At 40.5% G+C, this 17,518-nt stretch overlaps 1 protein-coding gene across 1 annotated transcript; it reads right to left on the bottom strand.

The window, feature by feature from the left end:
* Positions 1 to 6,384: 6,384 nt before the first annotated feature.
* On the bottom strand, positions 6,385 to 9,015 carry LOC110935405 (glutamic acid-rich protein-like). Its single transcript, XM_022177792.1, has 2 exons — positions 7,468 to 9,015; positions 6,385 to 6,411 (listed from the first exon to the last, which is right to left on the bottom strand). Exons 1-2 carry the CDS (start codon positions 9,013 to 9,015, stop codon positions 6,385 to 6,387), a joined length of 1,575 nt encoding a protein of 524 aa, XP_022033484.1.
* Between the last annotated feature and the right edge of the window lie 8,503 nt (positions 9,016 to 17,518).

Below are 17,518 nucleotides of genomic sequence, written 5' to 3'. Positions count from 1 at the left end.
CTCCAAGCGGTGATACTCCGCGGGTGGATTTTGGGGGTGTGATAGATTGGTATCAGAGCCATTGGTTATAGAGAACTCGGTTTCAATATGGGGAAAACGTTTTTATTAAAACCAGACTATAACCAGTACAGTGCTCAACGATCCACAACGACGCCTCGCTCCACGTGCAAGACTCAATATCCTAGGTAATAAGGTTTATGTTTATTGCCTACATGCTAGAATTACATAGAACTTTGCTCGTGGTATGTTTAGATTACATTGCCTACTATTCGTCATTGCTTGAGAACACTTGTGTGCTTACTCTCTTTTGTCATCGCACTATTCGTGAACCTCTCTCACATATGTTATATTTGCTATGAAGATCATGGTTGGACGCATTAACTTGACACAAGCCCAGTTGACGGCTCTCATCAACGAAAAAGTTGTTGCGGCACTTGCAGCCGCACAAGCAGGAGGTATACCCTGCAGTCGAAACTCACACTAGGATCTTTAGATCCTACACTCCTAAACCAACTCTTGTGTTTAACCTTGTCCTGTTCTAATATACACAACAGGTCAACACGCTCAGCCACCTGTTTGCACTTTCAAGAATTTCATGGACTATCGTCCTAGCACGTTCAGTGGCACGGAGGGAGCAGTGGGACTCCTCCATTGGTTTGAAAAGCTCGAGTCGGTGTTTGAGATGTGTGAATGCCCCGAGGCTCGCAGGGTGAAATATGCCACTGGTACTCTGGAAGGAATCGCGCTGACTTGGTGGAATGCGCAAGTTCAACTATTAGGATTGGCAGCTGCTAACGCCACTCCTTGGAATGATTTCAAGGAGCTGATTAAACGGGAATACTGCACACGTGACGACATCCAAAAGCTAGAGGTGGAGTTCTTTCATTTGAAGATGTCTGGGTCGGAAATTAAGGCTTATACTAAAAGGTCAAACGAGGTGGCTGTTCTGTGTCCAACTATGGTGGACCCTCCTATCAGACGTATTGAGTTGTATCTCAAGGGGTTGGCACCAGAAATTCAAAGCCACGTGACATCGGCCAACCTTGCTAACATCCAGGATATCCAGCGTCTTGCTCATCGCCTCACAGATCAGGCAGTGGAACAGAACAGGCTGCCTAAACGTATCAGTGCTACCGGTGCTACTACTTCCGCTACTCCCAGTGACAACAAGCGGAAATGGGATGGGGATTCCAGCAAAGGTTCAGCTTCAGCTCAGTCTCAGGTTCAGCAGCGCAAGACTGATAACTACCAGAGCCCTGGTCAGTAATCTTCGGGCAATCAACGACAGGGTGGATATCGGGGAAATCTCCCAAGGTGCAATACTTGCAACAAACATCACAACGGCCAGTGCAAAAAGGGTCGTTGTCAGCGGTGCCTCAAGATGGGTCATGAGGCTAAAGATTGTAGGAGCTCACGACCTGCAAATCAGAATCAGCAACAACAACCACCTGCTCCACGAAATCAGCAGCAACAACAGCAGCGAGGCAACAGAGGATGCTATCAATGTGGGGCTGAAGGCCACTTCAAACGTGACTGTCCCCAGTTAAACCAGAACCAGAACAACAACAATAACAACGATCAGGGCAATGGCAACAACAACGGGGGAAACAATAATGGAAATGATGCAAGGGGTCGTGTGTTCGTGCTGGGGCAGGGTGATGCAAGGAACGATCCTAACGTGGTTATGGGTAAGTTTCTTCTCGACGACTTTTATGTTTCTGTATTGTTTGATTCGGGTGCGGATACCAGTTATGTGTCTCTAAAAGTTAGTCAAATGTTAAAACGTACACCAACACCCTTAAACACCAAACATGTCGTAGAGATAGCCAATGGTAAAAGTTTAGAGGCCACACACGTAGTCAAGGGTTGTAACATTGTCTTAGTGGGTCAGACCTTCTCTATCGACCTCATTCCTATAGTTTTGGGTAGTTTCGACATCGTTATTGGGATGGATTGGTTATCCCAGCAGCAAGCAGAGATCCTATGCAAGGAGAAGATAGTTCGTATTCCCCGTTCTGGCAAAGAACCTCTCGAAGTTCAAGGCGACAAGAGTGGTGCTGTGGTTGGCATCATCTCCTTCCTGAAGGCCCAAAAGTGTTTACGAAAGGGGCATACTGCCATTTTGGCACTAGTTACTGATGCATCAACAAAAGAGAAAAGAATAGAGGATATCCCAGTTGTACGTGATTTTCCTCAAGTGTTTCCTGAAGATTTACCTGGGCTACCGCCTCATCGCAAGGTCGAGTTTCAAATCGAGCTAGCTCCAGGTGCAGCACCTATAGCTCGCGCACCGTATCGTTTAGCTCCAACTGAACTGGAAGAACTGTCAAAGCAACTACAAGAGCTCTTGGATAAGGGCTTTATTCGTCCTAGCTCTTCGCCTTGGGGAGCTCCAGTACTGTTTGTGAAGAAGAAAGATGGAACTTTCAAGATGTGCATAGATTACCGCGAACTGAACAAGGTGACAGTGAAGAACCGCTACCCTCTGCCGCGTATTGATGACTTATTCGACCAGCTGCAAGGGTCGAGCTACTACTCCAAGATTGATCTGAGGTCAGGTTACCATCAGCTGAGAGTCCGGGATGAGGACGTCTCTAAGACAGCATTCAGAACTCGCTACGGCCACTACGAGTTTCTAGTCATGCCATTCGGGCTAACGAACGCGCCTGCAGTCTTTATGGACCTTATGAACAGGGTGTGCAAACCCTACCTAGACAAGTTCGTGATTATTTTCATCGACGACATCCTAATCTATTCCAAGAGTCAGGAGGAACAAGAGCAGCATCTACGACTTATCTTGGAACTTCTTCGAAAGGAACAACTGTACGCCAAGTTTTCAAAATGCGACTTCTGGCTTCGTGAAGTTCACTTTTTGGGCCATGTGGTTAACAACGATGGGATTCACGTCGATCCATCCAAGGTAGATTCGATCAGGAACTGGCCTGCACCGCGTACACCAACGGAAATACGCCAATTCTTGGGTTTGGCGGGTTAATACAGACGGTTCATTAAAGACTTCTCTAAGATCGCACAGCCGCTCACATTACTGACACAGAAAGGTGTTACCTATCGTTGGGGTAATACACAAGAAACGGCTTTTCAACACCTAAAGGATAGGCTCTGCAGCGCACCTATTCTCTCATTGCCAGAGGGCACCGGATGATTTTGTGGTCTACTGCGACGCGTCGATTCAGGGTCTTGGTTGTGTATTGATGCAAAGGGATAAAGTCATTGCCTACGCTTCACGGCAACTTAAAGTTCACGAGCGGAACTACACTACACACGATTTAGAACTTGGAGCTGTTGTTTTCGCGCTTAAGATATGGCGACACTACCTGTACGGTACCAAGTGCACTATCTACACCGATCACAGGAGTCTCGAGCATATCTTCAAGCAGAAGGAATTGAACATGCGGCAACGTCGATGGGTTGAACTACTGAACGATTACGAATGCGCTATCAAGTACCCTCCAGGCAAAGCCAATGTGTGGCTGACACCCTCAGTCGGAAAGACACTACGCCTAGGCGCGTGCGAGCATTACAGCTTACTATTCAGTCTAGTCTTCCTGCACAGATACGAGATGCTCAGGTAGAAGCATTGAAACCAGAAAACGTCAAGGCTGAAGCCCTACGCGGCTCAAGGCAACGATTAGAACAAAGGGAAGACGGCGCCTACTACGTAACATGACGCATTTGGGTTCCACATTATGGCAACTTACGCGAGCTGGTAATGGATGAAGCTCATAAGTCCCGCTACTCGGTACATCCAGGTTCGGATAAAATGTACCACGATCTTAGAACTACGTACTGGTGGCCTAGCATGAAGGCCCACATAGCAACTTACGTCGGCAAGTGTTTGACCTGTGCGAGGGTCAAGACGGAATACCAGAAACCATCAGGCCTACTTCAGCAACCAAGGATACCACAATGGAAATGGGAGGAAATTTCCATGGATTTTGTTACTGGTCTGCCTAGATCCTGGCGTGGGAACTATACTATTTGGGTAATCGTGGATCGACTCACAAAGTCTGCTCACTTCTTGGCTATCAAGAAAACTGACAAGTTCTCTACATTAGCAGACGTATACTTGAAAGAAGTTGTTTCGAGGCACGGAGTGCCAATCTCTATTATCTCAGATCGTGATGCACGATTCACTTTGGAACTATGGCAAGCAATGCACAAAGCTTTTGGCTCACGGCTAGACATGAGCACAGCATATCACCCTCAGACAGATGGGCAGTCTGAGCGCACTATTCAGACGCTAGAAGACATGCATCGGGCGTGTGTTATCGACTTCGGCAACAGCTGGGAAAAACATCTTCCGTTAGTAGAGTTCTCGTACAATAACAGTTACCACACCAGCATACAAGCCGCTCCATTCGAGGCATTGTACGGACGTAAATGCCGGTCACCTCTCTATTGGGCAGAGGTGGGGGATAGTCAAATAACGGGTCCAGAAATGGTAGTTGATGCTACTGAACGGATTGCACAGATACGACAACGCATGGCGGCAGCTCGTGACCGTCAGAAAAGCTACGCTGATAAACGCAGAAAACCGCTCGAGTTCTAAGTTGGGGATCGAGTGCTACTCAAAGTCTCACCCTGGAAGGGTGTAGTTCGTTTTGGTAAACGGGGCAAGCTCAATCCGCGGTACGTTGGACCGTTCGAGATCATTGAAAGAATAGGCAAAGTGGCTTACAAACTGAACTTACCAGCAGAACTCGGTGCAGTTCATAACGTTTTCCACGTGTCGAATCTGAAGAAGTGTCTGTCGGATGAGACCCTCATAGTTCCTTTGAAGGAACTCACTATCGATGAACAGTTGCATTTCGTCGAGGAACCTGTTGAAATCACGGACCGGGATGTTAAGGTCCTCAAGAACACCAGAATACCTCTTGTACGAGTTCGTTGGAACTCCCGTCGTGGCCCAGAATACACCTGGGAACGAGAAGACCAAATGGAACTCAAGTATCCCCAGTTATTCGGAAACCATGCAACCACTACTGAGGCTGAAGCTACTACAGAATTTCGGGACGAAATTCCAAATCAACGGGGGGATGATGTGACACCCCAGGAAAACCAGTAAACGAGTAAACGATACAACTTAACTAGCTTCCTCAGTAACCGCATGCTAAATTTCGGGACTCCAATTTCTTTCAAGTTGGGGATAATGTGAACTGTTTGTTTAGTTGCTTACTTACACAATTTGCTTGCGTTGTAACTGTATACGATTGTGATTTGATAAAGTGTATTGTGATTGTTGTATGGTTATGTGTTATTTTACGAATGATTGACAAATACATGAACTTGGTGATGAAACTGTAAATTATATGTGGTGTGGATGTTTTGTGTAAAGGATGATACTTAGGGGTGTTTAGTGGTAATAATGAAAATAAAACAAAACCCCTTAACCCTAATCATTCTCACCAATTTCAATCATATGTCACTTCAAATCATTCTCTCTACAATCATTCCTCTCATCATTCTTGGCTATCATTCTTGGCTACACAAGTTCTCTTGCATCATCTTGATCTTCCAATCCATCTAGAATCAATCTAAGGTAAACGTTTAATGATTATTTGTTGTTAATCCTTGATTATGTAATTCATGCAAAACCCTAGTTCTACAAACAATGACTCTGTGTTTATTGAAAATCCTGATTGTTTTTGCAATGGTTTGTGAATAGTTGTGTAATCAAATGCCTGACAAAAGGATGCCTGATACGTTAGAATTGTTTGATTGTTGATTAGATTACAGCATTGCCAAAGTATGAAGATTAGGGTTTTGATCGTAGTCTGCAAATGTAACTGTTCCATTGAAAACTGTGAATTAGTCTTGAATATTCGCATGATTTTTAGTCCGGAGATTGTGTCAGGGTTTTGTGAAGTCACAAAGTCCGAGTTCTGATTGAATGCTTGATCTGAGTTTTATGAATGAATCATGGTCTGAGTTTTTGATAATGTATCACATGGTCCGAACTATATGAGGATGTTGGATCCGAGTTTTAATTAACAATATATGATCCGAGTTTTTTTTGTGAATAAGCATGATCCGAGTTTTACAAGGACTTGTGGTCCGAACTTTGTAAAGAGGTGTTTAGTCCGAATTTTTGATAAGGGAAAGCATAGTCCGAATTTTTGTAGGGGGAAGCATGGTTCGAATTTTATGATATATACATGGTCCGACCTTTTGATGTTGATATACATGGTCCGAGTTTTAAGGGGTTGTTTGGGTCTGAATTTTAGTAATATGTATGGTCCGAGTTTTGTGTTGCTTGTATAGTCTGAGTTTTATTGATGCATAACATGTCTGAGTTTTATGGAATGCTTTATGGTCTGAATTTCATGAATGGATAAGTGTCTGAGTTTATTTATATTGCGAAGTTTAAAACCCTGAATGAGGAACACCATGCTACTGTATGTTACTGTATATCACTGTATGTTACTGTATATCACTGTATGTTACTGTATGTTACTGGATGATACTGTATGTATTGTATATATGAACAATCTATGTCATGTCATTCTGTACACAATTATCACACGGAACACATTGTTTGGACATCAAGGAATTGTAAACCCTAATTGAACGTAAACACTTACATCGAGTTTATGTGCAATGTACCTTAGGTCGTGTGTAACGGACCTAACCGTTAATTAACACTAGAAGCACAATAATATACCGAGCAAACCAAGGTGAGTTCACACTCTTACCAAGGCATGGGATTCCCGGGGTAGGGAATGGGATTGGATGATTATCTGTATTTACGTTGTTGTTGGGAATTATGAATTACCGACCTCGGTTGGGAAAGGTCACTTATAGATACTGCTAGACTAGTGATACATGGGGAAGCCCCCACTACTCTTCGCACACATGCCTGTATGGCCGCGATACTGAAACTGATCTTCGCACACATGCCTGGAATGGCCGCGATACTGATACTAAACTTCGCACACATGCCTGGAGGGCCGCGATACAAATAAAACTAGTCTACAATACATGGGAAACCCCCACTAATCTTCGCAAACATGCCTGGAGGGCCGCGATATAATTATAAACGATACATGGGTTAATAATCAAACAAACATTTTATGAAATGAACACTATTACTAAACAACCCACTGTGAACTCGCTCAACTAGTTGTTGACTCACTGTTACATGCCTTGCAGGTCGTTAGGTATACATGGAGCTTGCACTGGGAGGCGCAGTCGTTTTGGACAAGGATCGTGAATGCTTTGATTAAACATTTGACATTCCATACTTTACTTATGTTGGGCTTTTACTCATATGCTTCCGCTAAACGTTGAATTTATACTTATGTTTTGAACACCTTTCATATGGATTTAGTTTGGTTAAATTACTATTTTCTTTTACTATTTACGTTGTTCTATATGATTGGTGGCTTGATCCTGGTCAGTCACGCCTCCAAGCGGTGATACTCCGCGGGTGGATTTTGGGGGTGTTACAAGACGCAAAATCAATTTTTCTCTTTTATCAACATTCTGATCTTCAACATTCTCCCCCTCACTTGTAGCATCCTCAGGCTCTTCATTCATATCATTATGAAGATAATCTTCTACATTCTCTTCATTAAATGCTTCAGTGACTTTAACACCAGTACCACCCTGACCATTATCATCATCATCATCATCACTGTGACTACTAGCAGAGAATACATCGTCTGCATCATCTGTCTTGTCTTCATCATCATCCTCCTCGACCTCTTCCTCATCATCAATAACATCATCAATTAAGACGTCTTCCTCAAAAATACCGGAAACAGCATATATCGGACGAGGATTCTGAATAGGTGATTCAGAAACAGAAGATGGAACAATTGATGTTTCAGCAATTTCACTAATACCTTCAACACCCTTGCCTTTATACTTCATCTCAACATCAATTTCAACTTGACGTCGAGCTCTAACTTCTTCAACTTCAATTTCTTCAAATCTCTGCTCAACAGCCTCTCCAAGCAAGTTTTCTAACACTTTATTCATCATGTATATCTCGTGTTCTTTCATTGCTTTAGCAGCTTCCAATTCTTTGTTCTTTAACTCAAAGTACTTGTTTTGCTCATCTCTGCGTGCTTTCTCTTCCTCTAATTCAGCAACTTTTACTTTAAGAATATCAATCTCTGCCTGATCAGCTTCAATTTTCTTTAACAATGAAGAGTTCTCAGCTTCCACAGACTTAACACGCTTTTCCAGTTTCTTCTCACGATCCACCAACTTTTTGTTTTCTATCAATACTTCTTCCATTTTCTTTTCCAGCCTCTTTACTTGCTCATCATTTACAAAACCGAAATCTCCAATGTCTTCAAGAGGAATATTCACTGGAATGTTTGGAAAATTTTTTAATCCAGAAGATCCAGGAGTTGTATGGATAGGTGGTTGTGTGGATGGTGGTGTTTGAAAGATTTGCTGTGATGTGACAAAAGGTTGTTCATGTGGTGGTGAAAGATGTGGTGGTGATAGATGTGGTGGAGGTGATGGTGGTGGTGTAGGTTGTTTTGGTGGTGATTTATGTGGTGATTGAGGTGGAGATGGTTCAGGTGGTGGTGATGGTGGTTGACTTTGTTTTGACTTTAGTATACGTTTAGGCAGCTTGATTGTTATCTTTCTTCTTACTGCACTAAGAGTAACAACTCGCTTTCTTGCACTTGCTTTCTTCCTACCACCAGATGATGGAGGCGTTTGAGATTCTACAACATGTTCAGGTGATGGATTGTACAATTCATCATCCTTATCTTCTCTCCTCTTTCTCTTGAGCTGCTTTTCTTTCTCAACTTCAGCCTGGATTCTTTTTGCACGTTCAGTTTCATCAATATCTTCTTCAGACGAGCTTGATGAACTTTCGTCACCTTCATTGTCACCAACTCCCTTTTCTGTTTCCAGTTCATAATCAATATCTTTCAATATTTGTTCAGTTTCAGGAGAAATTGGATCTTGAACCTTTTCTACATCACCTTCATCTACACCTTCATCTTCTTCTTCTGATTCATCAACAAGCATGGTTTCAACAACCTTCTTTTGACGCTTTTTCTGTGGTTTAGAAGATGAACCCTCTTCTTTTTGAGCTTTTGGAGTTGCTTTTCTGCTCCTCTTCTTTTTCTCTTCTTTCAAGAACTACTCGTTTCTTGTTTCTTTGAAGCTTTCAAGAGTTTTCAACTCATCTGCATAACTCTTTTCTTTCATTTCTTCATCATTCCTCCACTTTTGATGTTCAATCGGATCTGGATCTTGATAATTTTTGTCTTTGATGAAACCAAAGAATTCAGCTTTTGTTGATGGCTCTGGATGGTTTGGGTGATATCTGGCCAATTGTTTCAAAGACTCATTATCCATGCAGAATAATTCCAACAGATCATTGTTTTCATCCCTCTCCAAATCAGGATAAGCATGGTCTAACATCATCTGAACAAATCATGGATAAACCCAAGTCTTGCTTTTTGATGTAATATTTTCCACCATATAATGAAAAACAATCTTTGAAAAGTTATACTTCTTATTCAACACGAGTGCAGTCACCATGTTCATTTGATAGTATCTCATCACATCGTAACCTCCCTTCCTGTGACTGAGAGCATGCAGCACTGAATGTATAAGAAACTTGTAAGGCTTGGAAAAACATGCTTTCAAGTAGTTAGCCTTGTTTAATGGTCCTCTATAACCCATCCGCAACATGCAACCTTTTACCATCTTCTCTGGAAACTTTGACGGAGAATTTTGTGACACCTGTGCCACCACGAACACCAAACGAATGCCAAACCTTTGAAACATTGTGTTTCATACTTGGGATTTGTATAAATATGTGTATCCTTTGCACATATCAATTCTTGTTCAATTCCGAGCTTTAAATCGCTTTCTAGAAAGTTATACGCGCACTGGTGCGTAAACGTAATCATTTTAGCGCAACAAACACTCCGAAATAGTGAAATAGGCTTAACATACCTTAAGTGACCTTTACATAACTTAGAAATAAGTTTTGGAAGGTTTGGTATGGCAAAAACAAGTTTATTCGATCGCAGGGACTATTTGCGTCAAACTGTGAAACTATACCGATTCGTAAGGTAACATACAGTCCAGAACTTGATCATAAGTTAAACATACCATATATAACCTAAACATGGCTTAGAAATAAGCTTTGATAGGTTTGGTGTGCGAAAACATGCTTATATGATCTTACAGGGACTAAAAGTGTCAAAAACGGCGTAAGTTTGCATTTTCGCGCATATCTTACGTTCTGGACACATCTGGACATCCAAAATTTTTGTACACCCTAAAATATTTTTATTTTAGTGATCGGCATGCAAAAATCCCATTCGTCGCTTAATTTGGTTCGTTTTCGCGTTCGTTTGAAATTCGTCGTAATTTAACGAACAACGCGACCGTACGACCAAACGACCCGACATCCGAGAGTGTTCCAAGCATATTTTGAGTCCTCTAAACTTTATTGACCTTGTAGAGCCTTGAAAATGGCTTAACGGGGGTCAAAAAAGGCCTGGAATGGACTCGAATCCATGCAGGGACTAAAGCTGCCAAAATTCAAAGTTTGCTGATCTGGGGAGCTCAGGCGGGGCGCGTAAGCCTACCCCCAACTCTTACGCGGGGCGCCTGAGCACCCAGCGACCAAAAACTCAATTTTAGCAAACTGTTGATACTTCAGGGGCTGTTTTTGGCAATTTCTTTGTGTGGTAGCCAAGTTAACACCTTCCCAAGTAATATTAGCTGGCTTTAACACATGTATGGTTGTGATTTATTGCTTAATGGCCAAACAAACCACATGTGATGATCCTAGAGCATCAACACAACTATAAATAGCCAAGCTCCCTTCCTCATTTCCTTGCTCATTTCTCATTCTCTTCTCTCATATCTGCTTTGGGGCTCTCTCAACTAAGTTTAGGACTTGTCTTCTTTGTAGAAAAGATAGCAAGGACTTGGGTGAGCCTTCTTTCATTCTTTTATTGCTTTCTAGTTTAAAAAGTCAAACAAGTGTTTGACTTTCAGTTTGACCAGTCTTTGGTCAACGCAAAGTTCGGTTGAACTTTGCAACGTGATTGTAATCACGTTGGTTATAATCCTTAGTGATTATACCCGCTGATTACCACGTTAACTAGTTGTAGTGTCGAGTCAAAGTTTCGGTCAAAATGCGTTTTAGCACGCATTTTGCAACGGAACTACTTTAGGGTATCAAAACACTTTGTTTTGATACCAAATCAGTAGGTTAAACATGTTTTGACATGTTTAACTCGACACTATTAGTTTAGTGCTTGTTTAGGGTCGTAAGGTAAGCGGTCTAAACAACCGCTTAGACTTTCGAACCCGACCCGTTTGGTCGATCTTTAAGATCCGACCAAGCTTAGTTAGTGATCATAGTTTCATAGGGAATAACCACTGAGGTTATACCTTATGATCACATAGGATTGGTTAGTCATATGCTAGTTAGCTTGTATGCCCATAGGAAATGACCAAAATGCCCTTTTGAAGCTAAAATCCGTATTTTGACTATGTGAACATATTTTTGACATATAATCTGAATTAGTAACATGTTTAGGGATAATTGGGCATGTAAGACTTGACATAGCACATAGTTAACCATCTGAACATAGTTTTACGCAAACGACGCATTATAGTGGCTTATACTACCATAATGGGTCGAAACGGGTCAAAAGCACTTAGGTAGACTTCCAAATCAGAATGTTGGGACTATTAAATCATACCATATGAGTTCAATTACTCATTTGATTTATAGAACCTCATTCTATCCTATCTCCCGATTTAGGATCCGATTGTTTAACATAGTGATCCATACTAGGTACCACTTGTTTCCTTGATTTCCCGAGCTTTGTTAGGACACTTAATCAAGGATACTTGCAATCTCAAGTGAGTACATAGTCCCCTCTTTTACTATTTTCAAATGTTTTGGGGTGAAACATATATGCCAATCTGTTATTTTCCTGATTTTAAACTACATGATTATACATGCTTATTACATATTCTTTGATAAATTAAACGATTACCTATGGTTTAAACACTGATTTTCCAAAACTTATAAAACTAAATTGTTGGATTGTACCTATTTTTTATACATTCACCCAGCCGATTGGTGGTATGATATAGCGCTATAGGACTAGACACCTCATTCCTGTTGTATGGAATGTCAGAAACCAAATTTAAACCAAATAGAAATTGCCTTCGTGGTATTTCTATAGTCTCCAAAGTGTAGTTTGATACACTACGGCTTGAATGAATACCAAATCACACTTTCTTTGTATATGTTGATATACTACAAAAGTATAGTTTGATGTGCTCTCAAATGTGATCTTCCAAAGTATATTTTGATACACTAAGTACAAAATCCAACATATGTTTTAAAATACTACTTTGTTATTTTTAAACCAAAGCATAGTTTGATATGCTACTGTTTACCAAAGTATAGTTTGATATACTACCAACATTGTTATTTCATAAACCAAAGTATAATTTGATATACTACCAAAGCATAGTTGATATGCTATTTTTAAACCAAAGCATAGTTGATATGCTATTTTCAAACCAAAGTATAATTAGATATACTACCAATACTTTTATCCTTAAACCAAAGTATATTTGAGATATACTACCAAAACTATTATTTTAATTACTAAAGTATATTTCGATATACTATCTATTTAACTATTTCAAAACTAAAGTATACTTGTTATATTATTTATACAAACTTTTGAAAACCAAAGTACATTTTTACCTATACCATAAACCCTTTTCCAAAACGACACGCTTTCAGAAACAAAACTTTTACATTAGATTCATGGCTATTTTGAAAACAGAAAACCTTTTTTCGTATTATCCAAAGCCATGAATCTAATATACAAAATCCTATGTTACTCACATGCATTTTTATGCTGACGTACCTATTTTCATATATGTTTCAGGTACTGCTATGTGATGATTGATGATGCATGCTAAACATAGGATGGACACGTGCCTTAGTGACTTAAAACTGAGAAATAATTATTGTATTTATCTAAGTTGTACAAAAACAATGAGCTCAATAATTCAATAAAACAAAACTATTTGATCCATGGTTGTGAAACAATGATTCTGTTACAACACTCCCCGACGTTTCTGCCACGATTTGTTGTTTTACGTGGTCGGGGTGTGACAGAAAAGTTGGTATCAGAGCCAATGGTTATAGGGAATTAGGTTATTAGTAATGCTTTGACCTAGACTATAACCTTCCTAGGACCCCAACACAAGTTATCTTGTGTTTAGTCTTAAAACAATACACTTCACCTATCCTTAGGTGATTAACAAAAACAAAACATAATTCGTTCTCTCGAGTCAATTTTTTTTTTTAAAACATCACAAGAAGTCATCTATCCTTAGATGATTTGTTTTTTGGCTTTTAAGCCTTTGGTGTTTTCAAAAATCTTGTCAAAGTTTGGGTCTAAATAATGTGAACACGTGCAAACTGGAAGGGTGAATGCCTGTACCCTGAGTTTTCTGTCTAAGGCTAGAGTGTTCGTACAAATCCGCAGTATCGGACCAGTCACTCTTACCTGGGAACTCTTGGGGTGAGTGTTCACTTATAGGCGAGCATGTCTTCAGTGATACATTATATTAACCTATTTACTTTGATTTGTCACAGTGTCATTTGTTTGTTTTAAGTAACAAACGAATGGTCACAATCCTTATGCTTTGTCGATATTCTTAACATCCAGTTTTGAATATCCAATGACATCTCACTCGTTTTCCCTCATGTTTTCTTTGCTCTTTTAGAATATGCCTCCTCGACGTGATCAAGCTCAGGATGCCGCTTTGGCAGCCTTAATCACTCAGCAGTTCGCTGCTGTACTCCCGAACCTTATCACCCAGATAAATCAAGCAAACAATAACAATAACAATGTTCAGTGCACCTTTAAAACATTCAACTCAGCTAAGCCACTCACATTTACTGGGTCTGAAGGGGCCACGGGGCTCCTACAGTGGTTTGAGAGTCTTGAAAGCACATTTCGTCATGTGCAATGCCCAAACGAGCGAAAAGTTGAGTTCGCGTCAAGTGTGTTCCAGAAAAGAGCACTCACATGGTGGAACGGCATAATGAGGGATCGAGGTGCCGATGTAGCAATGGCACAAACCTGGGAAGAGCTTCGGGCTCTAATGAGGAAGGAATTTTGTCCTCGTCATGAGCTTAGGGCTTTAGAACGGGAATTTGATGATCTCAAACAAGCCAGCGGTGAACATCGAGCCTACACTGATCGTTATGAGGAATTGAGTCTGTTATGTCCTACCATGGTTACGCCTTTGGATAAGGCGATTGAAAGATACATCGATGGCCTTCCTGACCCAGTTCAGGATATTGTTACTGGTAGCAACCCTACTACCGTCAGACAAGCCATTGAACTATCTGCCACCCTGACTGAATCTCAAATCAGGAAGGGTAAGCTTTTCCGAAAAGGCGATCCGAAACCATCTGACAAGGCAGCACAAGAAAGACCAAAGGATAAACAGACCGAGTCCTCTAAGAAGTCGAAGAAGCGTAAGGCTTCACAAAACTTTGCAGTGGTCGCTCAAAATGTTCAGGTTGCACCAAATCAGCCAGCACAGCCTCGTGCTAGGAAGAACTATATTGGTACTGCACCTTTGTGCAACAAATGCAACCGTCATCATGTGAATCAAACACCGTGTCACAAGTGTACCCACTGTGGGCGTTTGGGACACTTGGTCAATACATGTCACCATGTTATCCAAAACCAGAATGTTGCAAATCCTGCTGCTGTTCAAGCACAGTTTCCACCTGGATCGTGCTATAACTGTGGTGATCTTACTCACTACCGGAACAATTGCCCAAGACTTGTTAATGCAAATCCAGCACGCGGACGAGCATTTAACATAAACGAGGCAAATGCAAATGACAATGCAACAGTGAACAATTAGTCTTTTGTATTTCCTTTGTTTGTTATCTTTTGACATTTGAGACAATTCAGTTATTATAAATAAAATGGTTGTTCCAATTTTATTTCCAAAACTGATACGATTGTGTGTATGTGTCAACATACCCCTACAATACCGACACCAAAGAACCATGTTCTTATCAGAACAAACTTCTCGTGTGATTCCTTTATTCTATGATCATTTGTGATCTCCCCAAAAAAAATCCTAAAGTACTAGTTCCTTTTAAGAAACAAAGTACAGGTGCAATTCTTAATCAGATACTTGAAGTACCATTTCAAATCTTTGATTTGATAAAGGTGCTATCGTAAGTCCTTGATTGGATTCTTTATGTGTCCTAATACGAATGTTATAACACGACAGAAACAAACTCCAAATCCTTATAAGATCTTCCTATCTTCATAGTTAGATTCTTGAGGATGTTTTAAGTACTAATTGAAGTCCGTGATTGGATTTCTAGGGTACTTCAAAATACATTAATTCAAAATCGAGCTAATAATTAAATTAACGAATACACAATTTGGTGATTTTGTGTTTATGTGTAACTCCAAAGCTCGTTATCTAAGTCCTGGTGGAATCTTCCGTATTTTCATATGTTAGATTCTCAGAAGGATACTTAAAGTATTGTTTTAAATCCTTAAGGGGCTTCTATGCAAATAGTAAGAACCTTGGATTCCAAAGTGCTGTATCAAAACGATTATTTAGTTTTTGAGTTACAAAGATCCCTTAAGAGGTCTGTTTAAAGAGATCATGCGACGATCTAGATAAGGAGATCATGTGTTGATCTAGTTAAAAAGATCGTTCGTGGATCTAATTAAAAAGATCCCTTGGTGATTTAGTCAAGTCATTTCATGTTTATTCGATTGATTTTACCCTACACATTATAAAATGAACTGTGCGGACTGTGCAAGGAATTACGTAATTATGGATGCATACGTAATTATGGAATTCAGTGCACAGAAACCACAGCAAGTTTTGTCATGTGTTAAGACTTATAGTGATGAGAATAACGAGACAGGAACAATGTAAAAAGGGCATGGTGGATACGCCGCTGGTACTTCCTATATATAAGTGTTCCTTATTACATTGCGAAAGTAGCGTTATTTAAATTATTAGAAGTCCTGGACCTTGGCCAATGTCATTTTATTTTACAATCTCCGACTCTGATTTCGAGCACACATAAGTTTCCTATAATAGTCTTCATAGGAAACCTCATCCTATCCATTACTCGAAACTCCATGTTTTTGTTATTTCAACAACTACATTTTGGCATTTAACAGATTCGCTAAAAATCCAAACGTGACCTATAGTTTTGCTTGGGAAACGGAGGATTCATTCGAAAGCGAAACAATCACAGTTGTCTTCATAAGTTTCCTCTAGAATTAAATTTCGGGACGAAATTTCCTAAAGTAGGGGAGACTGTGACACCTGTGCCACCACGAACACCAAACAGATTCCAAACCTTTGAAACATTGTGTTTCGTACTTGGGATTTGTATAAATATGTGTATCCTTTGCACATATCAATTCTTGTTCAATTCCGAGCTTTAAATCGCTTTCTAGAAAGTTATACGCGTACTTGTGCGTAAACGTAATCAGTTTAGCGCGACAAACACTCCGGAATAGTGAAATAGGCTTAACATATCTTAAATGACCTTTACATAACTTAGAAATAAGTTTTGGAAGGTTTGGTATGGCAAAAACAAGTTTATTCGATCGCAGGGACTATTTGCGTCAAACTGCGAAACTATACCGATTCGTAAGGTAACGTACATTCCAGAACTTGATCATAATTAAACATACCATATATAACCTAAACATGGCTTAGAAATAAGCTTTGATAGGTTTGGTGTGCGAAAACATGCTTATATGATCTTACAGGGACTAAAAGTGTCAAAAACGGCGTAAGTTTGCATTTTCGCTCATATCTTACGTTCTGGACACATCCGGACATCCAAAATTTTTGTACACCCTAAAATATTTTTATTTTAGTGATCGGCATGCAAAAATCCCATTCGTCGCTTAATTTGGTTCGTTTTCGCGTCCGTTTGAGTTTCGTCGTAATTTAACGAACAATGCGACCGTACGACCAAACGAGCCGACACCTGAGAGTGTTCCAAGCATATTTTGAGTCCTCTAAACTTTATTGACCTTGTAGAGCCTTGAAAATGGCTTAACGGGGGTCAAAAAGGCCTGAAATGGACTCGAATCCATGCAGGGACTAAAGCTGCCAAAATTCAAAGTTTGCTGATCTGGGGAGCTCAGGCGGGGCGCGTAAGCCTACCCCCAACTCTTACGCGGGGCGCCTGAGCAGCCCAGCGACCAGAAACTCAATTTTAGCAAACTGTTGATACTTCAGGGGCTGTTTTTGGCAATTTCTTTGTGTGGTAGCCAAGTTAACACCTTCCCAAGTAATATTAGCTGGCTTTAACACATGTATGGTTGTGATTTATTGCTTAATGGCCAAACAAACCACATGTGGTGATCCTAGAGCATCAACACAACTATAAATAGCCAAGCTCCCTTCCTCATTTCCTTGCTCATTTCTCATTCTCTTCTCTCAT

The sequence above is a fragment of the Helianthus annuus genome, chromosome 1, assembly GCF_002127325.2.
Source record: "Helianthus annuus cultivar XRQ/B chromosome 1, HanXRQr2.0-SUNRISE, whole genome shotgun sequence".
NCBI classification, from domain to species: Eukaryota; Viridiplantae; Streptophyta; class Magnoliopsida; order Asterales; family Asteraceae; genus Helianthus; species Helianthus annuus.
This window is presented reverse-complemented; position numbering and strand designations above follow the sequence as displayed.

What these genes read in the sequence shown, in the direction of transcription:
- LOC110935405 (XM_022177792.1), bottom strand. Translation starts at nt 9,015, where the DNA reads ATGCTTGTTGATGAATCAGAAGAAGAAGATGAAGGTGTAGATGAAGGT. An exon ending in AAAAATTGATTTTGCGTCTT is followed by an intron (nt 6,412 to 7,467) that starts GTAACACCCCCA and finishes AACATACAGTAG; the next exon opens with CATGGTGTTCCTCATTCAGG.